This window comes from Labeo rohita, chromosome 5 (genome assembly GCF_022985175.1).
Source record: "Labeo rohita strain BAU-BD-2019 chromosome 5, IGBB_LRoh.1.0, whole genome shotgun sequence".
Lineage (NCBI taxonomy): Eukaryota > Metazoa > Chordata > Actinopteri > Cypriniformes > Cyprinidae > Labeo > Labeo rohita.
In genome coordinates, this window is record NC_066873.1 from 23761968 (window position 1) to 23785334 (window position 23367).

The window sequence follows — 23367 nt, forward strand, 5'->3', positions numbered from 1 at the left end:
ATTGTACTATATAAGTACATTGTACTATTGTAAGTATATATTATTGCTGTTTACTGTATATAAATAGGAAAGGGATAGACTTCAATGAAGGAAATTATCCATCTTATTTTCCCATAAGAGTGGGCACAGTAAATTTTATGGGACTGGCTTCCGGTCTCATCCACGTCCAGCTTTTTTTAGCTGTACAAAACTGTGATATTGCAAATTGGTGTGTCTTGCCATATTATTTTAATGTATTATCTTAATTATGAACACACTGGTTTGTAGTGCAATCAGTTTTACAGCTTACTGCACGTTGTTATTATTCTCGTTTTTTTACTAGAGTGGCTAGTGAACTGGAAGTATTGCCCATACGCTAACTTCCGTGTTGAAGAATAAGATAAGTGAATGAGAATGATTCAAGTAATGGTTCTTGGGAATGTGGTGTTGGGATCATTACTACATTATGCCAAAATAACTGTAATTTCATTTTTCATTTCTAAATGTAACATGCTTTAATCAAAACACCAAGAGCATAATAAGAACAAACATTTCAATTTATTATTGATTTTACTTACATTTAAATGCTGAAATAATACATTTGAGTGAATTAATGAAGTGACAGCCTACAACTCATTATTTGAGTAAATATATTAATGTGAATTATGATAAAGTGAAACTGGCAAAAGAAGTTCCGTTTCACTTGTTAAAGAGTTTTTGGTCATTTCTATGAAAAGCCATAAGTGCCTTTTCTCTCAGAGAGAGGCCTAGCATCTCTTCACAGGAACATCAATTACTGGTCATGAGTCAGCATATAAAATGACATTACAGTTCTGTCAAAAAAGTCCTACATCTTGCGGTGTGTTAAAATACTCCATGCCACTGAGGGTCTGGTGGTGCCAAAAGTTCGAAATACCCCAAATGCGCTTTGAAACCAAAGCCGAACATCAGTTAGAGACGTCCCTGACAGCAGTGCTCACTCAGTCGTTTGTTTCAGGTACATTTGTTTACACAGAATGTGATATCTACTTTATGTACATGTTACCATGGAATATACAGTACATTGCGTATTTCTCTCATAGCTCAGTTCTCACGTAACTCATTTCAACGGAATGCCATTAGTATAAGTGTCCCGTTGTTTTGTGTTTCTTTTTCCGTCCTCAGAAGCCAGTGATGTGACAGTAGGCCTCTAGGCTGGAGAATGTGATGTAGAGAAGCCACAAACCGATGAAAATAGTGAAGTCAGGACCTTTAGCATTTTGGGCCCACCCAGCTCTCCGCCCACCGATGGCCGCCGCCGTAGCATGAGCACACCGATGTTGATGAAGGCGAAGATGGTGAAGAGTGTGACAGAGAATGCAAGCGAGCCGGGCTCTACGTGAAACACCTGACCTTTGACCTCCCAGTAAATTGCTGAAATGGACCAAGCCACACCAATCCCCAGGAAAACATTAACCGCGTTGCTACCGGTCACGTTTCCAACCGAAGCATCTGCATACTGATCCTGTTTAGCAGCGACCTTGCTTGCAAATGTATCTAGAAATAGGAAGGGGAGATAATGGTTAGTTGGTTTTCTTTCCCATAATCAGTCACACAAGCTATGACACAGATTTACCTGGTATGGAGGTTCCTAAGGCAACGAACACTACAGCAGTGACTGTGTCACGGAGGCCCACTGTGCAGCCGAAATGAGATGCCAAATCTCCAATGACGGCGGTTAGCAGCCCAATGACCAAAATGGACACAATAAAGCAGGCCCAGCCGTTGCAGTATTCTGTGGGTGGAACGAATGCAAACAGAATCTTCCAGAACACTGTAGCTGTGTGCATGAAATAATCACAGCACGATGGTTGCTGCGGCTCCCCTCCTTCCTCGTCACCTTCTCCTGAAAGGAATGAGAGAAAAAGAAAAAGGTAATAATAATAAAATCACAGAAAGAATCTCTAAAACACAGCATAAATCATTTCACATATATAGAAACACGTATAAACACTCAAATTATTTGATTTTACCTGCACTGACTGTTACCGCCTCAATGAACTGTTCTCTCCAGGAGTGTGTGCCAATTACTTCAGCAAGATTAGTATCCTTCAACAGGCGGTCTACTGTATTCTAAACACATACACACACCATAGTGGGGCTCAGTGATTGAGAAATATATCCATTCAACAGCAATCAATCAGACTAATCGATTGCATTATAGAAGTCGGCACTTTTTTTTAATTCCTGTTTGTAATATTGACAGTATTCATGAATAATTTGCGCTAAAGAACAGTTCATGCTCAGTTCTTGTTCAGTGAAATTATCATTTTGTTTAAAGGGGTCATCGGATGCAAACTTTACTTTTACACGTTGTTTGAACATTAATGTGTGTTGGCAGTGTATGTACACATCTACCCTATAATGATAAAAATCCATGCGGTGGTTTTTAATTAATCCGTAAAAATAATATCCCCTTTTTCAAATCAAGTCATTCTCAGATGCCTGTCGGTGTGGCGTCACACTGACAGAGGCCGCTCCCACGATAGCTGATTGACATGAGCGTCTTACCTCAGATCAGCTGTAACAGTCCGACCTCTATTGTTTCGATGTCGGAGCAGGGATGTAAGTTAGACAAGAATATCTCAGATTGAGGTGTTGCGTTGCTGGATGTAATAATGAACATAGTGGTCGTCATTTACTCCCGACATCTGAGCCGTTGAAGATGCAGTGGATTACATTTGTTTGTGAAGGGAATGCGCCTCCCGATCTACATATATCCGTCTATGTTCGCACAAAGCATCCGATGACCCCTTTAATTGAAAAATCATAGGATACACTAGGTTGTGTATAAAGCTTTAGTTTTAAAGCTTTCAATTAAAGTTCACTTTTCAGTTAGAGTTCACTTCCAGAATGAAACTTTCCTGATAATTTACTCACCCCCATGTCATCCAAAATGTTTACGTCTTTCTTTTTTCAGTTGAAAAGAAATAAAGGTTTTTGAGGAAAACATTCCAGGATTTTTCTCCATTTAGTGGACTTCAATGCTGGCCAAGAAGTTGAAGGTCCAAATTGCAGTTTCAATGCAGCAAATTGATGTACTTTTTAACCACAAATGCTTGTCATGCACTAGCTCAACCTCATGCATTACATAATCATGCACGTGTGATGTAGGCGGAAGTACCGACTGTGTTTAAAAAGCGAACGTGCAAAGAAAGACAAACGCCCCTTTACAAAAAAAGGTAAAACATCCTTGTCAGACGAGAAGAAAATGACATGGAGTTTTTCGCCCTACCCTACGCCCTATCTTTTAACCCAAGGTACACAGACGAAGAACTAAACTAACTACTTCTACTAAGTAGAACTAAAGTCACTTTTCCAATGTGATTACGCAATACACGAAGACACACATGCACATTGCAGAGCTAGTGCAATATGAGCATTTGTGGCTAAAAAGTATATACATAAAAAAAAAAATAAAAAAAGATTAAAGATCCTTATTCTTCGACTGGGATCGTGTAAAGCCATTTGAAGCTGCATTGAAACTGCAGTTTGGACCTTCACCCCATTGGCCACCAATGCTCTCCATTATATGGAGAAAATTCCTGAAACGTTTTCCTCAAAAACCTTAATTTCTTTGCGACGGAAAAAAGAAAGACAAGAACATCTTGGATGACATGGGGGTGAATATATTAGGACATTTTCATTCTGGACGTGAACTTCTCCTTTAATAAACAAATTAAAACAGAAAGCTGAGATTTGTGATGAGGAAATGAGATTGAATTGCAAACGTCTACGATCTCCATGCATTTAGGTGTGATTCAGTCAGAGAGTGTTTAAAGGCTGAAGTTTAGGGAAATCTCAACACACTTCACACTGAGGCAAGTGGTCTACTACCGCATCTAAGACTCCATTAGGGGCCATTCCCTGTCGGACCTATGAGAGGGAAGGAATCAAAGCTTATACGGTTTCTGTCTGCCTGACAGACTAAATTGGGCACTCAGTTAATGTGCTTGTTACAGAAGCCCTAAGATGCCAATAATAAAAATAATCCATGGCTTCACAGGGCTTCCGCAGTTTGTTCCTGTATGTATACATATAACGTGTGTGTACCTTGAAGGCCATGCTCTCCTCTATAATAACCTCTAACTTGCTGTGTTCTCCCAGAATGGGCTTTCCTTTCTCTGCTATACGTCTGGCCTCCTCCACTTCTGGACCAGGGGTGGCTGGGGAAAACAAGAGGGAGAGGAAAGGATAAATATTTATATTAATAGTAATAATATGCTCACATGTGAGGTTTAACAATACTTTATGTGTAAAAAACAAAAATGTCATATACACTGCAGAATAAATGTACAAAGAGTTAGTAGAATCACCTTACCCTGATTCAAAAGCAGATCTATAAGCAGCATGTAAGTAGAAAATGAATCAATGAATGAATCAGTCAATCAAATAATACATGAACTGTTCATCAAGGCTGCATTTATTTGATCAAAAACACAGTAAAACAGTAATATCTATCTATCTATGCACTTATCTACAACAGTGCTTGGTCAATCGTTAGATTAATGAAAGAGGTTCCAAGTGGCTGATTTGCTCACTAATGAACCTGGTGTTAATTCTCTCTTTAACATTCACTGTTATTCGCATATGAGCTCATATTACATACACACACAAACGTGAGGCTGAAGTGTGTGTGTAGGTGAGTTGGATCTAGTTACTGTGAGTGACGCATGTCTAGTTTGTCCCCCTGTTGTGCCGTTGTTATTGATCTGAAACCGGACACTGGTCATAGAAATGTGTGTGTGAGAGAGAGGTGAGTAGAAGGCTATTGGAATCTCAATAGCTTTAACAAATGAAAATATACACAAGCATTCTTAGAAATCTCCCACACAGAGACTAATTTAAATACCGTAACATCTGTGATGATTAAAAAGAATAGTAACACACACACACAGACCTGAGATGCCTCTCTTGAGCCATTTGGGTTCTTCAAGGACAATGTAGAAATTTTCTCGCTTCTCATATTCCTGCATGTTAATGATGCGCACCTGCAGTGTCTTACTGTGGACACACACCCACACAAAGAGCAAAGGACAAATAATCATTTCCTCTTGGTTTTACCTCTGAAATATTAAAGGAGACCTCAGCATTTAAATCACATCAGAGTTAGGCCTACATGAATACTTTAACACACAGTGCATAAATAATTAACCCACACGCAGACGAACTGAGATGAGCGTTCAGTTGTGTACATGCTCTCCTCTCCACAAACCACTGCTGCATTGAGCATTTAAGATTTATGTCATTTGTTTTAACAATAACAGTACATTTATTCAGTTTCCATAATGTGTGTGTGTGTGGCATGATTTTGGCCTTTGTTTGTCTTGTGCTCTCTGAAGCATTGTACACTTGACAGCACAGATTTCATCTCATCAGATTTCACTTTCACATACTAAATTAATAAATAAAACCTACTAAATAAAATCATGTCAAAAGCGGATTCTAACCTTTTAAATAAAATCCTGTTGAGTTCAAATGTTTAAACATTTAAAATGTAAATATTAATGTGAATTTGTGGCCAATTTTTCATCAAAATACTTGTACTTTTAAAATACAAGATCTCATTTACAATCTAATGGGGTCACTATATATATCTCCAAATGAACTGAACTGAAGAACCAAAACAGAATTTTTATGAGAATACAGAGACAGGTGAAATTACTTTGTGTCAATGTAACCTTTCCAACCCAGAGTCCTGGATTAAAAAAGATTTTTAACAAAAAAAAAAAAAACTTTTGCTGCTCAGAAGCCACTGCTAGAATTTTGGGACTGAGAGCAACTTTGAAGTCGGAGTGGGATTCATCAGAGCACCTGTCAAACCAACAATCCAAAGTTCAAACCCACAGCAGTCCACACAGAAGACTGGAGAACATAGAAACGATGTGGTACACAAACATGTTGGGGTCTGAAATGATTAGGCAGGGATTAAAAAAAATAGTAGTAAAGGTGTCAAAAACAGGCCTTTACAACTGATACTTTATTACTTGTTCTGGGGTTGAAGAGACCTCTAGTGGTACAAATAAAAAGTGACTGCATAGTGACAAATACTGGTAACAGAGGATGTTTGTATGCTGAGTGATGTTTATGTATAATGAGATTTAATATTAGTGTATTACAGCTCAGTGTAGTATTTCAGAGTATTGCATTTTTGACTTAAGACTTTCATAATGCTTACTGTGCGTTTTGAAAATGTCATTAAATCAAATTCAAAAACATGACATATATATATTGACATACACTACCATTCAAAAGTCTGTATGTTTTCTTAAAGAAAAAAATATTATATTCAGCAAGGATGCATTAATTTGATCAAAAGTGACAGTAAACAAAGTTACCAAAAATTCTATTTCATATAAATGCTGTTCTTCAGAAAAACATTCATCAAGCTGTCCACAAATATATTAAGCATCACAAACTATTTTCAACATTGATAACAATAAACAAAATCAGAAATGCATTAATAGCTGAAAATGTGGCTTTGGCATCACAGTGATAAATTATACATTTTGAAAACAGTCATTTCAAATTGTTATAATTAACAATATTACTGTTTTATTGCCTAAAGTTTACTGTCAAATACATGCAGTCTTGGTGCACATTAGATAGTTTCAAAAACCTTTTGAATGTTAGTGTATGTTCATTTATAATACCTTATAACAAGCCATAAATGCACTACACATGTTAGTCACTAATATGTTTTTAAGATACTGAAAAATGCACAAATGTTAGGCTGTGTCAAAATTTCTCCAGGGCCCCAAAACCCCTTCAGACCCCAGAGGGTTAATGGGCCAATAAGCAGAGCTTTTAAGTGCTACTGTCAGACTGCTTATTGAGATACTTACCAAAATACTCCACAATCAATATAATACACATGCACTTGTGCATTAAAGAGCATTTACACTACATTTTTTACATATATCCACCTTATTCCTTAACGTGGAAGTAAGACAATGGGCGATACTTCTGGTTCATTAGCCGCTATAAGGAAATAACGAAAAGAATAACAACCTGCGGTAAACGGTAAAACTGTTTAAACTACAAACCAGCGTGTTCATAATTAAAGGAGAAGTTCACTTCCAAAACAAAAATGTACAGATAATGTACTCACCCCCTTGTCATCCAAGATATTCATGTCTTTCTTCCTTCAGTTGTAAAGAAATTATGTTTTTTGAGGAAAACATTTCAGGATTTTTCTCCATATAGTGGACTTCTATGGTGCCCGTGAGTTTGAACTTTCAAAATGCTGTTTAAATGCAGCTTCAGAGGGCTCTAAATGGTTCCAGCCAATGAAGAAGGGTCTTATCCAGCGAAACTATTGGTTATTTTCTAAAAAAATGACAATTTATATACTTTTTAACCACGCTCTGAGTGAACTCTGAGTATTCCAGTTCAAGACAGTTAGGGTATGTCGAAAAACTCCCATCTCATTTTCTCCTCCAACTTCAAAACTTTCCTATCGCTGAAGTAGTACCAACCCAGTGTTTACAAAGAGAACTTGTAAAGAAACGCCCTTTATAAAAACAGGTAAAACAGTGATGTAGGACGATTTTTAAGTCCTACATCACGCCCATAAAATTTACAAATGGCCGCACCCACTCTTATGAAAAAAATAAGGTGGATATAATTATCTAAATCTTACATAAATTAAAATTTTAGGCAGGAATTTGTGTGTATCTGAGAAGTTAAGAGAATATGTTCACACTTTGCATGTAAAGGTAAAGTTTTAAAAGTAAGGTAAAACGTTTACCTCGTCTGCTCATTGGTAAACTCTAGCTCCCCTTGCGTGTGCTCATAGTCAACGCCCTGTCGTGCAGAACCGTCCTCTGTGCGATATGGAATCACCACAGTCCCACGTACACCTGACGTCCGGTTCACCGGCACCTCCACCACACCTGAACATTCACCCACGCAGAGCTCCCGCTGACTAAACGCAAAGACTCCCGCATGGTCATCATCCATAATAGTTACAGTGGTTACGAAGGGTTCAACCAATCGGGCACCATCAGTGTTGGTCCCGCCCTCACCTTCCCGGAGGTTTGAGAGACGCACAAAGAAGTGTTCGTCTTCCTCAAACACATCATCATCAGTAATGCCCACCTATAAAACATACACACATTCATCTTAAGAGTCATGTTCAAATCAAACACATAGAGTACCATTCATTTATTTCTGATGTCAAAGATGAATTTTTATCATCATTACTCCAATCTTCAGTGTCACATGATCCTTTAGAAATCATTCTAATATGCGGATTTGATGCTTTCTCTCACCTTTATTTCTTTGCGTGTCTCTCCAGGCTGAAATACGATTGTCCCCTCACAATATTCATAATCTGCCCCAGAACTGGCTGACCCATTCTCTGTCCTGTAATCGACGTGGAAGGTTCTGGTGCCGGTTCCCCCCTGTAAGCAGACCCACAGACTGACGCTCCCACAGTTCTCACTGCACTGATACTGTCCCTGCTCAAAAGCGATGTGAGAGCAGGTGGCCAGGTCATTCTCAGCTGAATCTCCAGCGCTGCGTTTTGCCTGTTCAGCTGCTGCATGTTTCTTCAGTACGTTCCCGGCACCGATCATCATGCGCGTTGCCTGTACCCGGTAAAAGGCCCGGCTCTTATGTTGTTTCTGCATGGTGGCGTAGTTTGCCATCTCAATCAGCTGGTCCAGGTCTTTATCTGGATGCTTCTCTCTCAGTTCCTTAAGCATGCGTATCACCTACGACCACAGACAGTCATGGTAACCTCCAAACACTTTTCATTTCACTGTATATGTATATATGTAAGAGATGACATCCAGTTGGCCATTACTGTAAAACAAACTACAAACTCTGGTAGGGTGATCGGGTTTGTATCAACCTGCTTACTGCACATTATCCCACTAGTACTAGCATTACTATATTATCAGTTACTATACTGAAAGAAGTCTCTTATGCTCATCAAGTATGCATTTATTTGATAAAAAATACAAAAAATAATCAGTTATAATGTGAAATCGTGTTACAATTGTTAATAATTGGTTTCTATTTTAATATATTTTAAAATGTAATGTATTTATGTGACTGCAAAGCTGTATTTTCAGCATCATTACTCTAGTCTTCACTGTCACATGATCCTTCAGAAATCACTCCAAAAAGGTTCATTTGGTGCTCTAGAAACATTCTTCTTCTTATTATTAATTTTGAAAACAGTTGTGCTGCTAAGGTTTTTTTCTCTCTGTTTTGATTTGCTCTCTCACCTCCTCTCTGTCCTGTTCAGGTTCTTTGGTTTTCTCCATATTGACAGTAGTGGTGCTGTTTTGGTATTTTTCTCCCATGATGGCATCGATGCCTCGGGGTGCTAGCTCTCCCTCAATCTCCACGATAATACCATGACGTTTATCAGCACGGTAGCGCTTGTGCAAGTACTTGTAAAAGAGCAGGCGTCGGTCGGCGATCCAAGCCATTAAGACACACACAGGGAAGAAGAAAAGAGTGACCAGAGCCTCCCAGACCTCATACACACACACAATAAAAGAAGTTAATTAAATTAGCAAAGACATTTACCTACACAGATAAATAAACTAGTACGTAAACATGTTATGCTTATACACACACAAACACACACCTGTACAATGCCAGGGCTTATGACTGCCAGGATGAGGTAGAGCCAGATATAGGCGAAGATGCTCCAGGATGCAGTAATAAAGAAGACTCTGAGGTGTTTAATCTTCCTCACCTCTCCATCGGGGATCACCCACACACACACTCCGATTATTACAAACATGTTAAATGCAGCACTGCCGACTATGGTGCCGGGACCCAGTTCTCCCGACTCAAAACCATGTCCGCACACCTGTCACACAAACACAGAGCAGAGAACAATACTGCCATATCCAAAGTAATATCCAAAGTAATAGTGTATAATTAAATATACAACATATTTTAAAGTATGACATACACTTCAGGTGTAAAAAAATTGTCCTTGTCTGACGAAGAACCATGGGTCGAAAATTCTATACAAAATGCCTGCTAGATGTACACTGCTGTTCAAAAGTTTGGGATCAGTACGATTTTTAATGTTTTTTTTTTTTTTTTTTTTTTTTTTTTTAACAAAAACTGTAATATTGTGAAATATTATTTCGAGGTAAAATAACTGCTTTCTCTTTGAATACATTTTATAATGTATTTTTTTCCTTTGGTACAAGGCTGAATGTTCAGCATCATTACCCCAGTTTTCAGTGTCACATGATTCGTCAGAAATCATTATAATTTGCTGATTTATTATCAGTGTTGGAAACTTAATATTTTGTTGGAACCTGTAACACTTTTTTCAGGATTTTTAAAATAAATATATAGGTAAAAAGAACAGCATTTATGTCAAATAGAAATCTTCTGTAACAATATAAATGAATATATTTGTGCTTGTGGTCAGTAAATTTTTATTCTTTCTTTTTTGAAAGAAATTAATACTTTTATTCACCAAGGATGTGTTAAATTGATCAAATGTGATAGCAAAGATGGCAAAGAAAATAGAGAAGATTTCCATTTTGAATAAATTATGTTCTTTTTAACTTTTTATTTATCATAGAATCTTGAAAAAAGAATCACAGGTTCCAAAAAAATATTAAGCAGCACAACTGCACTCTCAGAAATAAAGGTACAAATGATATCATTTGGGCAGTACCTTTTCAAAAGGTACACTTTTGTACCTATTAGGTTCTAATATGTACACTTTAAGTATTAATACGCATTTTGAAAGTACCAAAATGGACTCTTTAGGTACCTTTTGAAAAGGTACTGCCCCAGTGACAGCTTTTGTACATTTATTTCTGAGAGTTGATATTGATAATAAAAGTACTAAATCAGCATATTAGAATGATTTCTGAAGGATCATGTGACACTGAAGACTGGAGTAATGGCAGATGAAAAGCCAGTCTTGCAATACAGGAATAAATCACACATTAATATATATTAAGACGGAAAAGCATTATTTTAAACTGTAATAATATTTCACAATATTACTGTTTTTTCTGTATTTTTGATCAAGTAAATGCAGCTTTGATGAGCATAAGAGACGTCTTTAAAAAAAAATTTAAATCTTGCTGATCCCAAACTTTTGAATGGCAGTGTATGTATTTTTTGTTAAGTTATTGTAATTATTTTATGGATTTTTATTCTATTTTTTGTACTGGAATTTAAACCAATGATAACTGAATGCCACCGGACAATCCAATTGTATTACTGTTCAGGTTGCTTAATTTCTTACAGTTTTAGGAAAGACTGAATTCTTATAAAAATTGGACATTTCTGGGGAATCATTTCTTATGTCTTCAGAAGGATTTCTAGGAAAGTAAAATGAGCCTTGTCTGGCAACTTAAATATTTAACTGACCGTGGCTGTGTCGGACCCCATTTAGTTAAATGATGTTTTCACATGGATGAATAATGGCTTAAGTCATCAGTGTGATGAGGTGAGTGTTTGTGTTAGTTTGATAATTAACCTGAAGAAGAAGAAAAAAAACTAGGCCTTCACATCTTTTGTGTTAAACTACTGAGTGATGCCAGTTGCAGGTTTGCTTTGAAAATGTGTGCGAACCTCTATTACTGACAGCAGGATCTCAGGGGCTGATGAACCCAGGGCCATCAGAGTGAGGTTGGAGACAGTTTCGTTCCAGATTCTTACTGTCATTACTGTTTTTTCTCCATTTGCACCTGTCACAGTCACCTCCTTCTCCTATATGATAAATCATGTATATAAAAACATCATCAACATCATTAGTCCACCAATATGATATCACACTATAAGTCATCTTTATCATGATAAAAGTACACAATCACATACACTGTGGTCCAAAATTTGGGATCAGTAAGATTTTCAGTAAGTTTTTAAAAAAAAATTCTCTTATGCTCATCAAGGCTGCATTTACTTCTAAGTAAAAAGTAATTGCTGAATTTGTTAGGTTTTAGAGGAGGTGTACTCATTTATGCTGTGCACTGTATATAATACATTCATATACATAATATATAATAATACATTCTAATATGTTTATTATGTTGCAAACAGTTGTGCTGCTTATCATTATTTTGGAACCTGTGATTTTTTAATGAATAAAAAGTTAAAAAGAACAGCATTTATTCAAAATATAATGTTTTTCTAATAATATAAGTCTTTGCTCTCACTTTTTATCAGTTTAACACAACTTTGGTGAATAAAATGTATTAATTTCTTTAAAAAAAAAGAATAAAAATTTACTGACGACAAACTTTTAAATGGTAGTTTATATTGTTACAAAAGATTTCTATTTTAAATAAATGCTGTTCTTTTTTTTTACTTTTTATTTATTAAAGTTTTTTTTTTGATGTAGTCTTGATGAGCATAAGAAACTTCTTTAAAAAAAACATTACAAACATACTGATCCCAAACTTTTGAACGGCAATATATATATATATATATATATATATATAGTATACAGTACATCAATTAATTGACTTTTTGTTGTTTATTTTGTGCTGCTGTGTACCTGTGAGGTGATGACCTCAATGGCAGCCATGAAGCGATCAGCGATGATGGACACACCCAGGAACATGTAGAGAAGAAATGCAAAGTAGATCACTGCTCTTACTGCCTGCATTGCCAGTGGGGGGTCATGTGGCAGCCACACAGGAAGTAGAATCCCTGGTTGACATTTGACTTTCTCAGAACAGGACCTTTTGGGGCCATCTGCGCTACTGTTTCCATGAGCACTTCCACCTGCACAAACCTGTGGAGAGAGGAGGAGAAGGAGGAGAAGGTGGAAGAGTAGAGGAGGAGCCATGACCAGATATGGCGACCACAATGGCTCTCCTCTTGAGGTTGGGAGATTGACAGAGAGAAAAGAAGAGCGGTGTTATTTCATACAAAAAGCATGCTCAATCAATCATGATATATATTTATTTTTCGGTTATATAATTAATTGGTAACATAAGAATGGTTTTACAAATTATTTACAGATTACAGAATACCTACAGGAATTCCACTTGTATTTTTTTAATGGGGCACAATGCCTATATGTGCATACCATGTGAATAACAATGTGAGTGAGTGTGTGAGGCCATCTCAGTCCTAATCTAAACCACAGGCCTTATCAGTGGTTCATTAGCCATGCCTGGCCTACTCCAACCTGGATCCAGGAGACAAATACTACAACTGGACTGGCAGCGGTGGCACCATAAAAATGAAATAAAGTCATAAACACACAGCATGCTTTTAGCTTTAAATACGTAAATGATGTATAAACTATTAACTACAGGGAATGCCAATGCTTGCAAAGTAGCAAAAAAAAGTCTTTCATATAAAAATTGCCATAAAAATGTAACTTGAATGGAAACAAAGGGAGAAAGAGAGAAAAAGACAGTAAAAAATGCACTGCGGCAGAAGTCAGTAAGACGTTTTTTAAGAAGACATTCAATCTGATGTCAGATTGTTCTAATGTTACAAAAGAGATCTATTCAAATGTTCACTGATTTCTAAATAAATGCTATTCTTTTGAACTTTTGAACAAAAATATATTAACCATAGGGCCTTATGAAAAATTGTCTGTGAATATTAATTCGTAAAAAACACGATTTAAATAAGAATCCTGCATGTTCTGTGTGTCTCTGTGTCAATGAATGAGTGGCGCAGACGAACAGTTTTGTTTACTACACACATACTGAAGTGTGAATGATGCTTGTGGTGTTTTCAGTCTCTGCTGCCTCAATATACGAGTACATGAACACATAAACATAATCTCTAGAACTGCTCTGAAAGTCACTTAATGAGAATTTTACAGTTTGTCTTGAGAAAAACCGTCGCCATATCATGTACAAACAGAAACTTACAGGTCTTGTAACCCGTCAAAATGAAAGTTAAGTTTCACTTAAAGAAACTGTGACAGAGATATATTACTTAATGTAATGATAGTACTAACACTAATAATACAATAATTATGAAAACATTATTTTTTAAGGGATATTTACCAGAAAGATGTAAATACACAGCACAATATTTCTGAAAAGAAATAAATAAAATAATAATAAATTAATAATACATTTCTTATAAAATTCATTATTTAGAGATACTTTCGATTATTAAAATCCAGAAAATTAATGTAAAACACAAAATCTGGTACAAAATAAAACTGAATTTGAGGGAAAAGAAAATGGATAGGGCCCTAAAAATTGATTTTTTGGTAAACGTTTAATAAATTGCTGTTAAAATGTGTATGTTTCTTGATTTCAATTAATGTTAATTATTTTTTAATTTAACCATTAATTTAACCAGAGTTTAGAAAAATTAAAATGGAAAAAAAATGAATCCAGAAATATTAAAAAATGGAATTTGGGGAAAAATAAAATAGATTTTTTTAGGGCCCTATAAGAAGCACAGTGTTTTCAACATTGATAATCATAATAATTGCTTCTTGAGCACCACATCAATATATTAAATGATTTCTCAAGGATCATGTGACTCTAAAAACTGGAGTAATGCCTGCTGCAAATTCAGCTTTGCATCACAGGAATAAATTACTGTAAAATATTCTAACAGAAAACATGGTAACACTATTTAAGGACAATTCCAACTATTATCTAGTTGCTTATTAGCATGCATATTACTACCATATTGGCTGTTTTTTAGTACTTAAAAAGCACATATTAATACATGCCTTATTCTTCACGACCATATTTTAGATCCCTTACCCCATACCTTAATTTAACAACTACGTTAGTATTAATAAATTAGCAGTTTATTGAGGGAAAACTACGGTGGCCGAGAGAGCTCAATGTGCTGCAACTTAATAAAACACATGCAAACAGAAAAAAACGACAACAAATTAAAAAAAAACATCTTCATCAGTTTGACAACACAGGCGTTGCAAATCCTTGCAACGCAGACACAAATACAGAAACGCGCTGCAAATTCTCACAACACAACCAAACACAGGAACGCGCAGCAAACACAAATGCGCTGCAAATAGCACGGACCACAACGGAAATGTTTCAGGGGGACCTCAAAAAGTGACCAACCCAGCTGAGACCTGATTATTATTATTACTATTATTATTATTATTGTTTTTATTCAGTTTCATAATCGAAACAAAAAAACAAGGCAACATTGCACATTTCAAATTGCAAATTCAACTGCAATAATAATAATAATAATAACAGCAGAAAGAGAAAACACACAAAATAAACACAAACATACAAAAAAAAAAAAAAATTCCATGGCAGTTACATAAACTTGAAAAGAGAGGGTTTCAAGGTAAATTTTAAGATTAGTGTTACAAAATGTAATATATAATGGTTTATTCTGACTTACTTTTGACTTGTGAATATAAAAGTTTGCTAAGACAATTAAGAGATTTATAATATAAACCTGTTTATCAGAAAAAGAGGGGTTTTGAAAACGTAAAAAAATATCATAAAAATCTAAATTAAGGGGTTTGCTTAATTTCTTTGTTATGTCTATTTTAAAGTCAGTCCAAAATGAAATAGCATAAGGGCAATAGAAAAATAAATGTTCAATATCTGGACCTGATTATTTGTTCAGTGGCTTTTGGTCAGAGAGGTGTTGTCTGTGAACTAAAAGGTGAGTTTTTTGTTTAACATCCTGATCATAAGATTCATTGGTCTTTTGGATATTATTAGACTAATCTGACGAATTGCACACTTAACTGTGAAACGTTATTGACTTAATTGCAAATAAATATATAAATAAATAAATATATGCAAATAAATATAACGTTCAAAGTTCACGAAAAAACAACTGCAACGCTTTATTAATAGTTAAAATCAGGTCAAAATTCAGGTCCCAGCTGGGATCGTCACTTTTTGAAGTCCCCCTGAAACATTTCCGTTGTGGTCCATGCTATTTGCAGCGCGTTTGTGTAATTGCAGCCCCTTCGTGTGTTTGGTTGTGTTGTGAGAATTTGCAGCGCGGTTCCGTATTTGTGTTTGCATTGCGAGGATTTGCAGCGCCTGTGTTGTCAAACTGATGAAGATGTTTTTTTAATTTGTTGTCGTTTTTTTTCTGTTTGCATGTGTTTTCTTAAGTTGCAGCGCGTTGAGCTCTCTCGGCCACCGTAGAAAACTCTTTTAAAGTGTTACTAAAAACATTTAAATATTTTTATTTTAATCTTAATTTTCCTACAATGTATATATTCCTATATGTATATATACTAACAGCTAGAATATGACTAATTTCAAGTGCTGACACGCACCAAAAGCTCTGACATAACACATCCATTTATACATTTTTAATCTTAATTTCTCCCTTGCTTATTTTCCTCTAATCGTTTCTTCATGTCACCCGTCACCTGTGTGTTGTGTGGTAGAGATTGAGAGTGACGTGCTGGACTGAAGCATGTGGTCATATTTCACTTTCTAAGCTGCGCTATGGTTACCTGGACATCAGCTTTAGCGTGCTACTCTACACCACTGTCCAAAAATAACCTGGCCATCACACCTGGCCCTACAACACAAACACAAATACACGTGTATGAAAGCATCTTGTTTTTGTAGATGCTGGGTGATGGCGTATTTGTTTGTTTGTGCATGTGTCAAAGTGAGCATGTATGCATTTACTCCCTTACAGTTATGTGTGTACAGGTAAGTGTGTGTGTGTGCCGAAACTGAAATGTCTCCGATTACCACGATGACACTGTTTCAGTCTGTCAGTGCCGCTGATAAGTGATTGGCCGGATTGGCTTACACACAGAGCTCTGACAGCTTAATAGGAGTTAGCACCTTTTAGTGGTTAAGATTACCACCACCAGAGAGAGAAAGTGACAGAGGGAGACAGAGAGGGAGATAGAGGGAGAAAAGGAGAGGATCCGTTCTAGGAAACGTGAGAGTGACAAAGGAAAACGAAGAGGACGGTTAGGTAAAGTGAACGAATAGGAAACATCCGCAGTTTTACTAAATGCCTCATTTTCATCCGATTGGCTAAAATACACATTTAATAATTAACTACTTAAAATGATAATAACTAATAATAATATATAATTAATAAATGTTGTCAATACTCTAAAGAAAACAAAATTAAGGTAAAAAAACAAATGAGTTTAGTCAGCATCCATCTGATTTTCTATATGAACTCCATTAATTTATTTTAAATTCACGGCCACAACATCATTCCATCACACTAATAACTACTGATCTGCTGCTGCTCTGTGGATTGAGAGGCGTTTATGAGAGTGAGTGTGTTTTAACACCTTCTCTCTCTCTCTAAGAGGCTCTATCGTATTTGCCATCCAATACTGATAACACACGCTCACACGCACTAGACTACGTAATAGTGGAAGGACAACGTGAAACAATTGACCTAGAGTTGTGTAAAGCAGCCACATGCACAAACTCTCTCAGAAAAGCATGATATACTGTATACCTCACCATATATTAACACCACAATGCTGTCCTTTATAAACACATACACAACAATGCAAATCCAAACACACAACTAAAGAAATTAAACTAGTTTTATGCAAAGTTACTTTTTATTATATTTTGGATCAGTCCAGAAAGGTTCAAAGATACCTTGGTTCTAGAAGCCTGTATTCTAACGTTGTGAACGTTTAGTTTAGTCAATAATGGTCGGTCACAGAATTCTCTCATAAGACCAATCGATCACAATAGCACTTAACCATAGCCAGTCAACTTCAATTGAACCTGTCTGTGTGTGACCCACAAACAAAACACCATTTAAGCCAGTCTTTTGTGTGTAAAGACTGGCTAAAGTGAGTACTAGAACACAGTGTTCCAGCTGTCTCCAAGGAACACCTGCCAATGAGGTATACACACGGACACGCACACACACACACACACACACACAGGTTTGTGTTCGTGAATTGTGGGGACATTCCATAAGCGTAATGGTTTTATACTGTACAAACTGTGTTTTCTATCACCGTACACCAACCCTACACCTACATCTAGCCCTTACAGGAAACTGTGCACATTGTTACTTTCTCAAAAAAACTTATTCTGTATGATTTATAAGCCTTTTGAAAAATGGGGACATGGGGCAATGTCCTTATAAGTCACCCTCTTCTTGTAATACCTATATCATACCCCATGTCATTATACAAATTTGTCCTGATATGTCACACAAACACACACACACACACTGTGATCAGGGATCTGATCCTTTCTCATTTCTCCTCTCTTTCTACTCACCACCAGCATCTACACACCTACTATCAATACTAAAAACAGTTGTGCTGCTTAAAGGGATAGTTTACACAAAAATTTAAATTCTGTCATTAACTACTAACCCTCATGTTGTTCCAAACTGAGAATTTCGTAACACAAATAAATATATTTTTGATGAAATCCGAGAGCTTTCTGACCATCCATAGACAGCAACACAACAGTGGTTCGACCTTAATTTTTTTGAAGCTACGAGAATTCTTTTTGTGCACAAAGAAAACAAAAAACCCCAACTTTATTCAGGAATTTCTTCTTTTCCATGTCTTCAGTGCATGTTCACGAGAGTACCATGTCGCACCGACTCGCACGCGTGTGGTGCTGCTGACGCAGGAGCAGCTGTTTGGACGTAGAAACCGGATGCGCTGTGCCTTGTTTTAAATCAAAATAATGCCCACGGATGTGTTTGGTACTGTTATGAATGCGTTTCGAAGACTGACACGGCGGAAGAGAAGTAATAGTTGATTAACGTCAGCGCACAAAAAGTATTCTCAAAGCTTCATAAAATTTAGGTTGAACCACTGATGTCACATGGACTATTTTAATGATGTCCTTACTACCTTTCTGGGCCTTAAACGTGGTAGATTATGCATTTTAAATATGTTATAAATATGTGATGTCATAAGGGTCATTTTTTTTAAAATTGAGATTATACCTCATCTGAAAGCTGAATATATAAACTTTCCATTGATGTATGGTTTGTTATGATATGACAATATTTGGCCGAGATACAACTATTTGAAAATGTGGAATCTGAGTGTGCAAAAAAATCAAAATATTGAGAAAATCACCTTTAAAGTTGTCCAAACTAAGTTCTTAGCAATGCTTATTACTAATCAAAAAGTAAGTTTTGATATATGTACAGTAGGAAATTTACAAAATATCTTTATGGAACATGATCTTTACTTAATATCATAATGATTTTTGGCATAAAAGAAAAATAGATCATTTTGACCCATACAATGTATTTTTGGCTATTAATACAAATACACCCGTGCTACTTCAGACTGGTTTTGTGGTCCAGGGTCACATATGACATCAGCTTGTAACATGGACCAACAGAACAAAGATTTTTAACTAAATACTTTGATATAAACATATGCTCTTGGGTCTGACCTGGTAATTCCAACAGAACCACACTGTCACGTGTCCACACTGACCGGTGCACATGCACACAGCCAGTGCAAGTGACTGACACACTAACATGGGCATTCGGATTGAGAAACTCTACTCTTGCTTTCATGGTCTCCATCCATGCATTAAATAATTAACCTGTTGCAGATCGATCTAAGATCAGGTGGTTAACTAATGACAGGTTTAGATCAAGTGTTCGGATCGGAGACTGCGTTTGATCATTTGACCTGGAATCACGTGATTGACCTGTTGCAGTTTTGCATTTTGCATATTACATGCTCCTCCATAAGTGAGATGCACCAAACCGAGACCAGCAGATCACTTCACAGATCTAACACAAGGCGAAGCAGATCAACAGAAGTGCACATATATAGACAAATAAACCAGACTGCATTAGACTGAGCGAGACACACATACATACACATTCATCAGACTGCAGCAGGAAGGCTGAGAGCTCAGGTCTTGCGGTGTGTGTTACGGTGGCCCCTCATCCTGGCCAGCGTTACTCTAGAAGGATCCGCAGTCTCAACTTCACCCGCCACTCATCACGACACTGCCGTTATGCAATATTTAGCACAGCACACACACACCAGATACACACTCATGCTCAGACAAATGCTGTCTAAATCAAATTTTGTCTGATACACATGAACATAAACTTGTGGACTGGAAAGACTGAAATACTAAATAAAACAAAACATTTGTGGTGGGATGACACTTTTTAGTGAACACTGACTGCGGTTCTAGGCTGAGATTCATCTATACAGGAGTTGTTGAACATTCAGCATTTTGATTTCCTCTCAAATTCTTCAATGAAACACTGAATATGTAAATGCAGTTCAGGCAGCTCAAGTCAAAACAATCTCAAATGACTTACTAGTGCCTCATGGGGTGGTATTTTGAGGTGGGTGGACTCAGGTAACCTCAAGAGGCCAGATTCAGGTATGGCTCTGAGTGAGAGCCAAAGTGATGGCAAGACTTCAGCAGCAGCTGCAGAGCTTCAGCTCAGGACCTGCAGCATTTCATTATCGTCCCCTCTGAAAGAGATGAACTGGAAGTTAAGAGTGTGTCTGTTTTGGAAGCTGCGATAGAAGCACACCAAAGAAAATATAGTGAACAATTTCACAATTAATATACTGGAAACATAGAATGATAAAAGTGTACAAATACACTACACAGTTAAAAAGTTTGGGGTCTGTAAGATTTTTTAAGAAAGACATTTAGAATTTTATTCAGGAAGGATGCATTTAATTAACCTTATAACGGTCACCCGTCCCCTCAGTGGGACGCCTAAGTTTACTTCACTATATCCTGTGAAAGCCATTTTAAAATCGGCCATTACATTACCATAAATATGGGACTTCAAAATCATATCACAAAATGTATTCGTTCATGAATTATAACAATTTAAGTTTGGATAGTGCACTTTCACATCGATGTTCAAAAATGGGGGTGACAGTTAAAGGGTTAATCCAAAGTGACAATAAAAACTTTTACATTCTAAGAATGAAAATCAGTTTCATATGAATGCTGTTCATTTTAACTGTCTGTTTGTCAATGGTTTCTAAATTTTGTTTCCACAAAAACATTAAGCAGCACAGTCATTTTCAGCATTGATAATAATAACAAGAAGAAATGTTTCTTAAGCAGCAAATCAGCATATTATGATTATAATGATTTATGAAGGATATTATAATATATATTATAATGATTTATGAAGGATCATGTGACACTGAAGACTGGAGTGAAGGCTGCTGAAAATTCAGCTTTACCATCAAAGGCATAAATATTATTTTAAAATATATTAAAATAGAAAACAATTATTTTAAATTGTAATAATATTTTACAACATTTATTACTAAGAACATTTATTATTTAAGTACAAGTAGAATAATTATTTGCAAATGCATTCTTGATCGTCTTAGGTCTTACATTACAAAATATAAAGTATCAACTGTAGGAATGCTGAAATACTGCCCAATATGATACGTCATTAATGTTATGGACGATTACTAATAAATGGCCAGTATTATGAATATATAATACATAGTTTGAATGCTACAAGTAAAAAGTATAGTGTATAGTATAAAAGGTGGATAAATATTCCCTACTTATAATGATAATGGGGGAGCTCTTGGATGCTGGTTAGGTTCAGAATACAAATCAGAGAGTTATATCACATGGATTTGAATGATTAGTTAGGTGTAAAACAAGAGTTTGTTGCAGCACATTTCCAAGTCGGGCTAAAAATAATTTGTTTGAAGGAACTCCCTTTTTTTCACCCATGTGGTGTGAAAGGAAATTCCTGTTAAAAGGGATAGTTAACCCAAAAATGAAAATTCTGTCATTAATTCATGTCATTAATCCAAACCGTAAGACCTTTGTTTATTTTCAGAACATAAATTAAGATATTTTGTGTAATATGAAGATGAACAAAGGTCTTGTGGACTTGGAACAACTTGAGGGTGAGTAATTAATGACTGAATTTTCATTTTTGGGTGAAATATCCCTTTAAGGGTTAAATCTTTGGCATAATTTATCACCATCCAGTTAAGTTATGGATAATGTTCTATATCTTAAAATAGGCATGTAGGCATGTAATACTTATCCAATATCAGGTGTATGTGGTAAAAAATCCCATCACAGACAGATAGACTAATAATTGAAATTTGATAATAACAAAACACTCTTCCTGACAATTATATCAACAGGAGGAGCATGATTCTGCAGTAAAGGCTATAGCGCACCACACACACACACACACACTTCTTCCACAACACGAAGCATTGCGAATCACAGTGCAAACACACATTCCATCACAGAAAAACATATTTTTCATGTATGTTCATCAAGTATTTCAGAGTATTATTTCTACACAGCATCTATCTCAGCCCTTCTGTCCATATTTCCTCCAGTGCAAATAAACCCTGTGGAGCTCCATTTCACTCTTACATCACTCCCAGAGTATCACATTCTGCAGGCAATGCAAACACTGCATTATCTGTCCAAAGAGCAGAAAAAACACCTGTCTGGCTGTGTGCTTAGGGCTACTTAACAAACCACATCCTACTTACCAGCCTGAACACAGAGAAATAAGGAGCATGTGTGCAAGTAAGTGGGAAAGAGAGAGAATGGACTGAATTAGTTTTGTCAAACCATCAGATAGTGCACTGAAATAGCAAAACATATGCAGACAGGATAAACCAGTAAAAATGTATTTAATAACACAAAACTTTAGAGCCAAAACACATCAGTTTTCAATGGTTGAACAAAGGGAGTGAAAATGAAACTAAAGCAAAGTTCAAACCAACCAAGGAGGTAAAAAAATACAACTATATACTAGAAGAGAAAAGACCATATCAGCAAAAGAAGGAAGAATTTTTGTCTTTCTGTTCTTTAAAGTTTAAATTGAAAGGATTTATTTATGTTATATCAGATTTGTTTCTTCTAAATCTAATGAAAGCCTGTCTGCCCGAATGCATTGGTAAAGTATTTCTGGTTTATGTTTTGGAGGGAACGTCTGGAATGTTCACCAAATCTGCATATTTTCATTAAAAATACTGTAAAAAAAAAAAAAAAAACTATAGTAACTACTTTACTATATTTTTAAATGTAAAATGTATTTCTGTGAAGGTAAAGCTGAATTTTCATATGCCATTATTCCAGTCTTCAGCATCACATTATCCTTCAGAAATCATTCTAATATCCTGCTGCTCAAGAAACATTTCTCATGATTAACAGTGTTGAAAACAGATATGCTGCTTTTGAAGGCTAGTGTATGCACATCTTTGACTCAGCATGTTTATGGTGTATGTCAACGTGCTGCTGTAAAGATGGTCAGGCATACTGGACTCATGCCGAGTCTCATGTTTCTGTCTCTTACAGAACTTCACGGATACTTTACCATTTAGAGGTGCCCCTCCATCCCAGGGAGGTTAACCACTAACCTGTGTGTGTGTGTGTGTACATGTGTCCATGTGGGAGATGCTGCTACTGGATAGTGTCTGTTGTGCTT

At 36.2% G+C, this 23367-nt stretch overlaps 1 protein-coding gene across 1 annotated transcript; it reads right to left on the minus strand.

Moving 5' to 3' along the window:
• Positions 1–518: 518 nt before the first annotated feature.
• Positions 519–20351, minus strand: slc8a2a (solute carrier family 8 member 2a). Its single transcript, XM_051111262.1, is given in 15 exon segments — positions 519–1216; positions 1219–1515; positions 1595–1864; positions 1992–2091; positions 3829–3894; positions 4072–4184; positions 4340–4357; positions 4919–5022; positions 7769–8118; positions 8292–8735; positions 9255–9509; positions 9623–9850; positions 11593–11730; positions 12518–12757; positions 20230–20351. Coding segments are annotated over 14 exon segments (2571 nt in total). The 5' UTR covers positions 12629–12757; positions 20230–20351; the 3' UTR covers positions 519–1139.
• Between the last annotated feature and the right edge of the window lie 3016 nt (positions 20352–23367).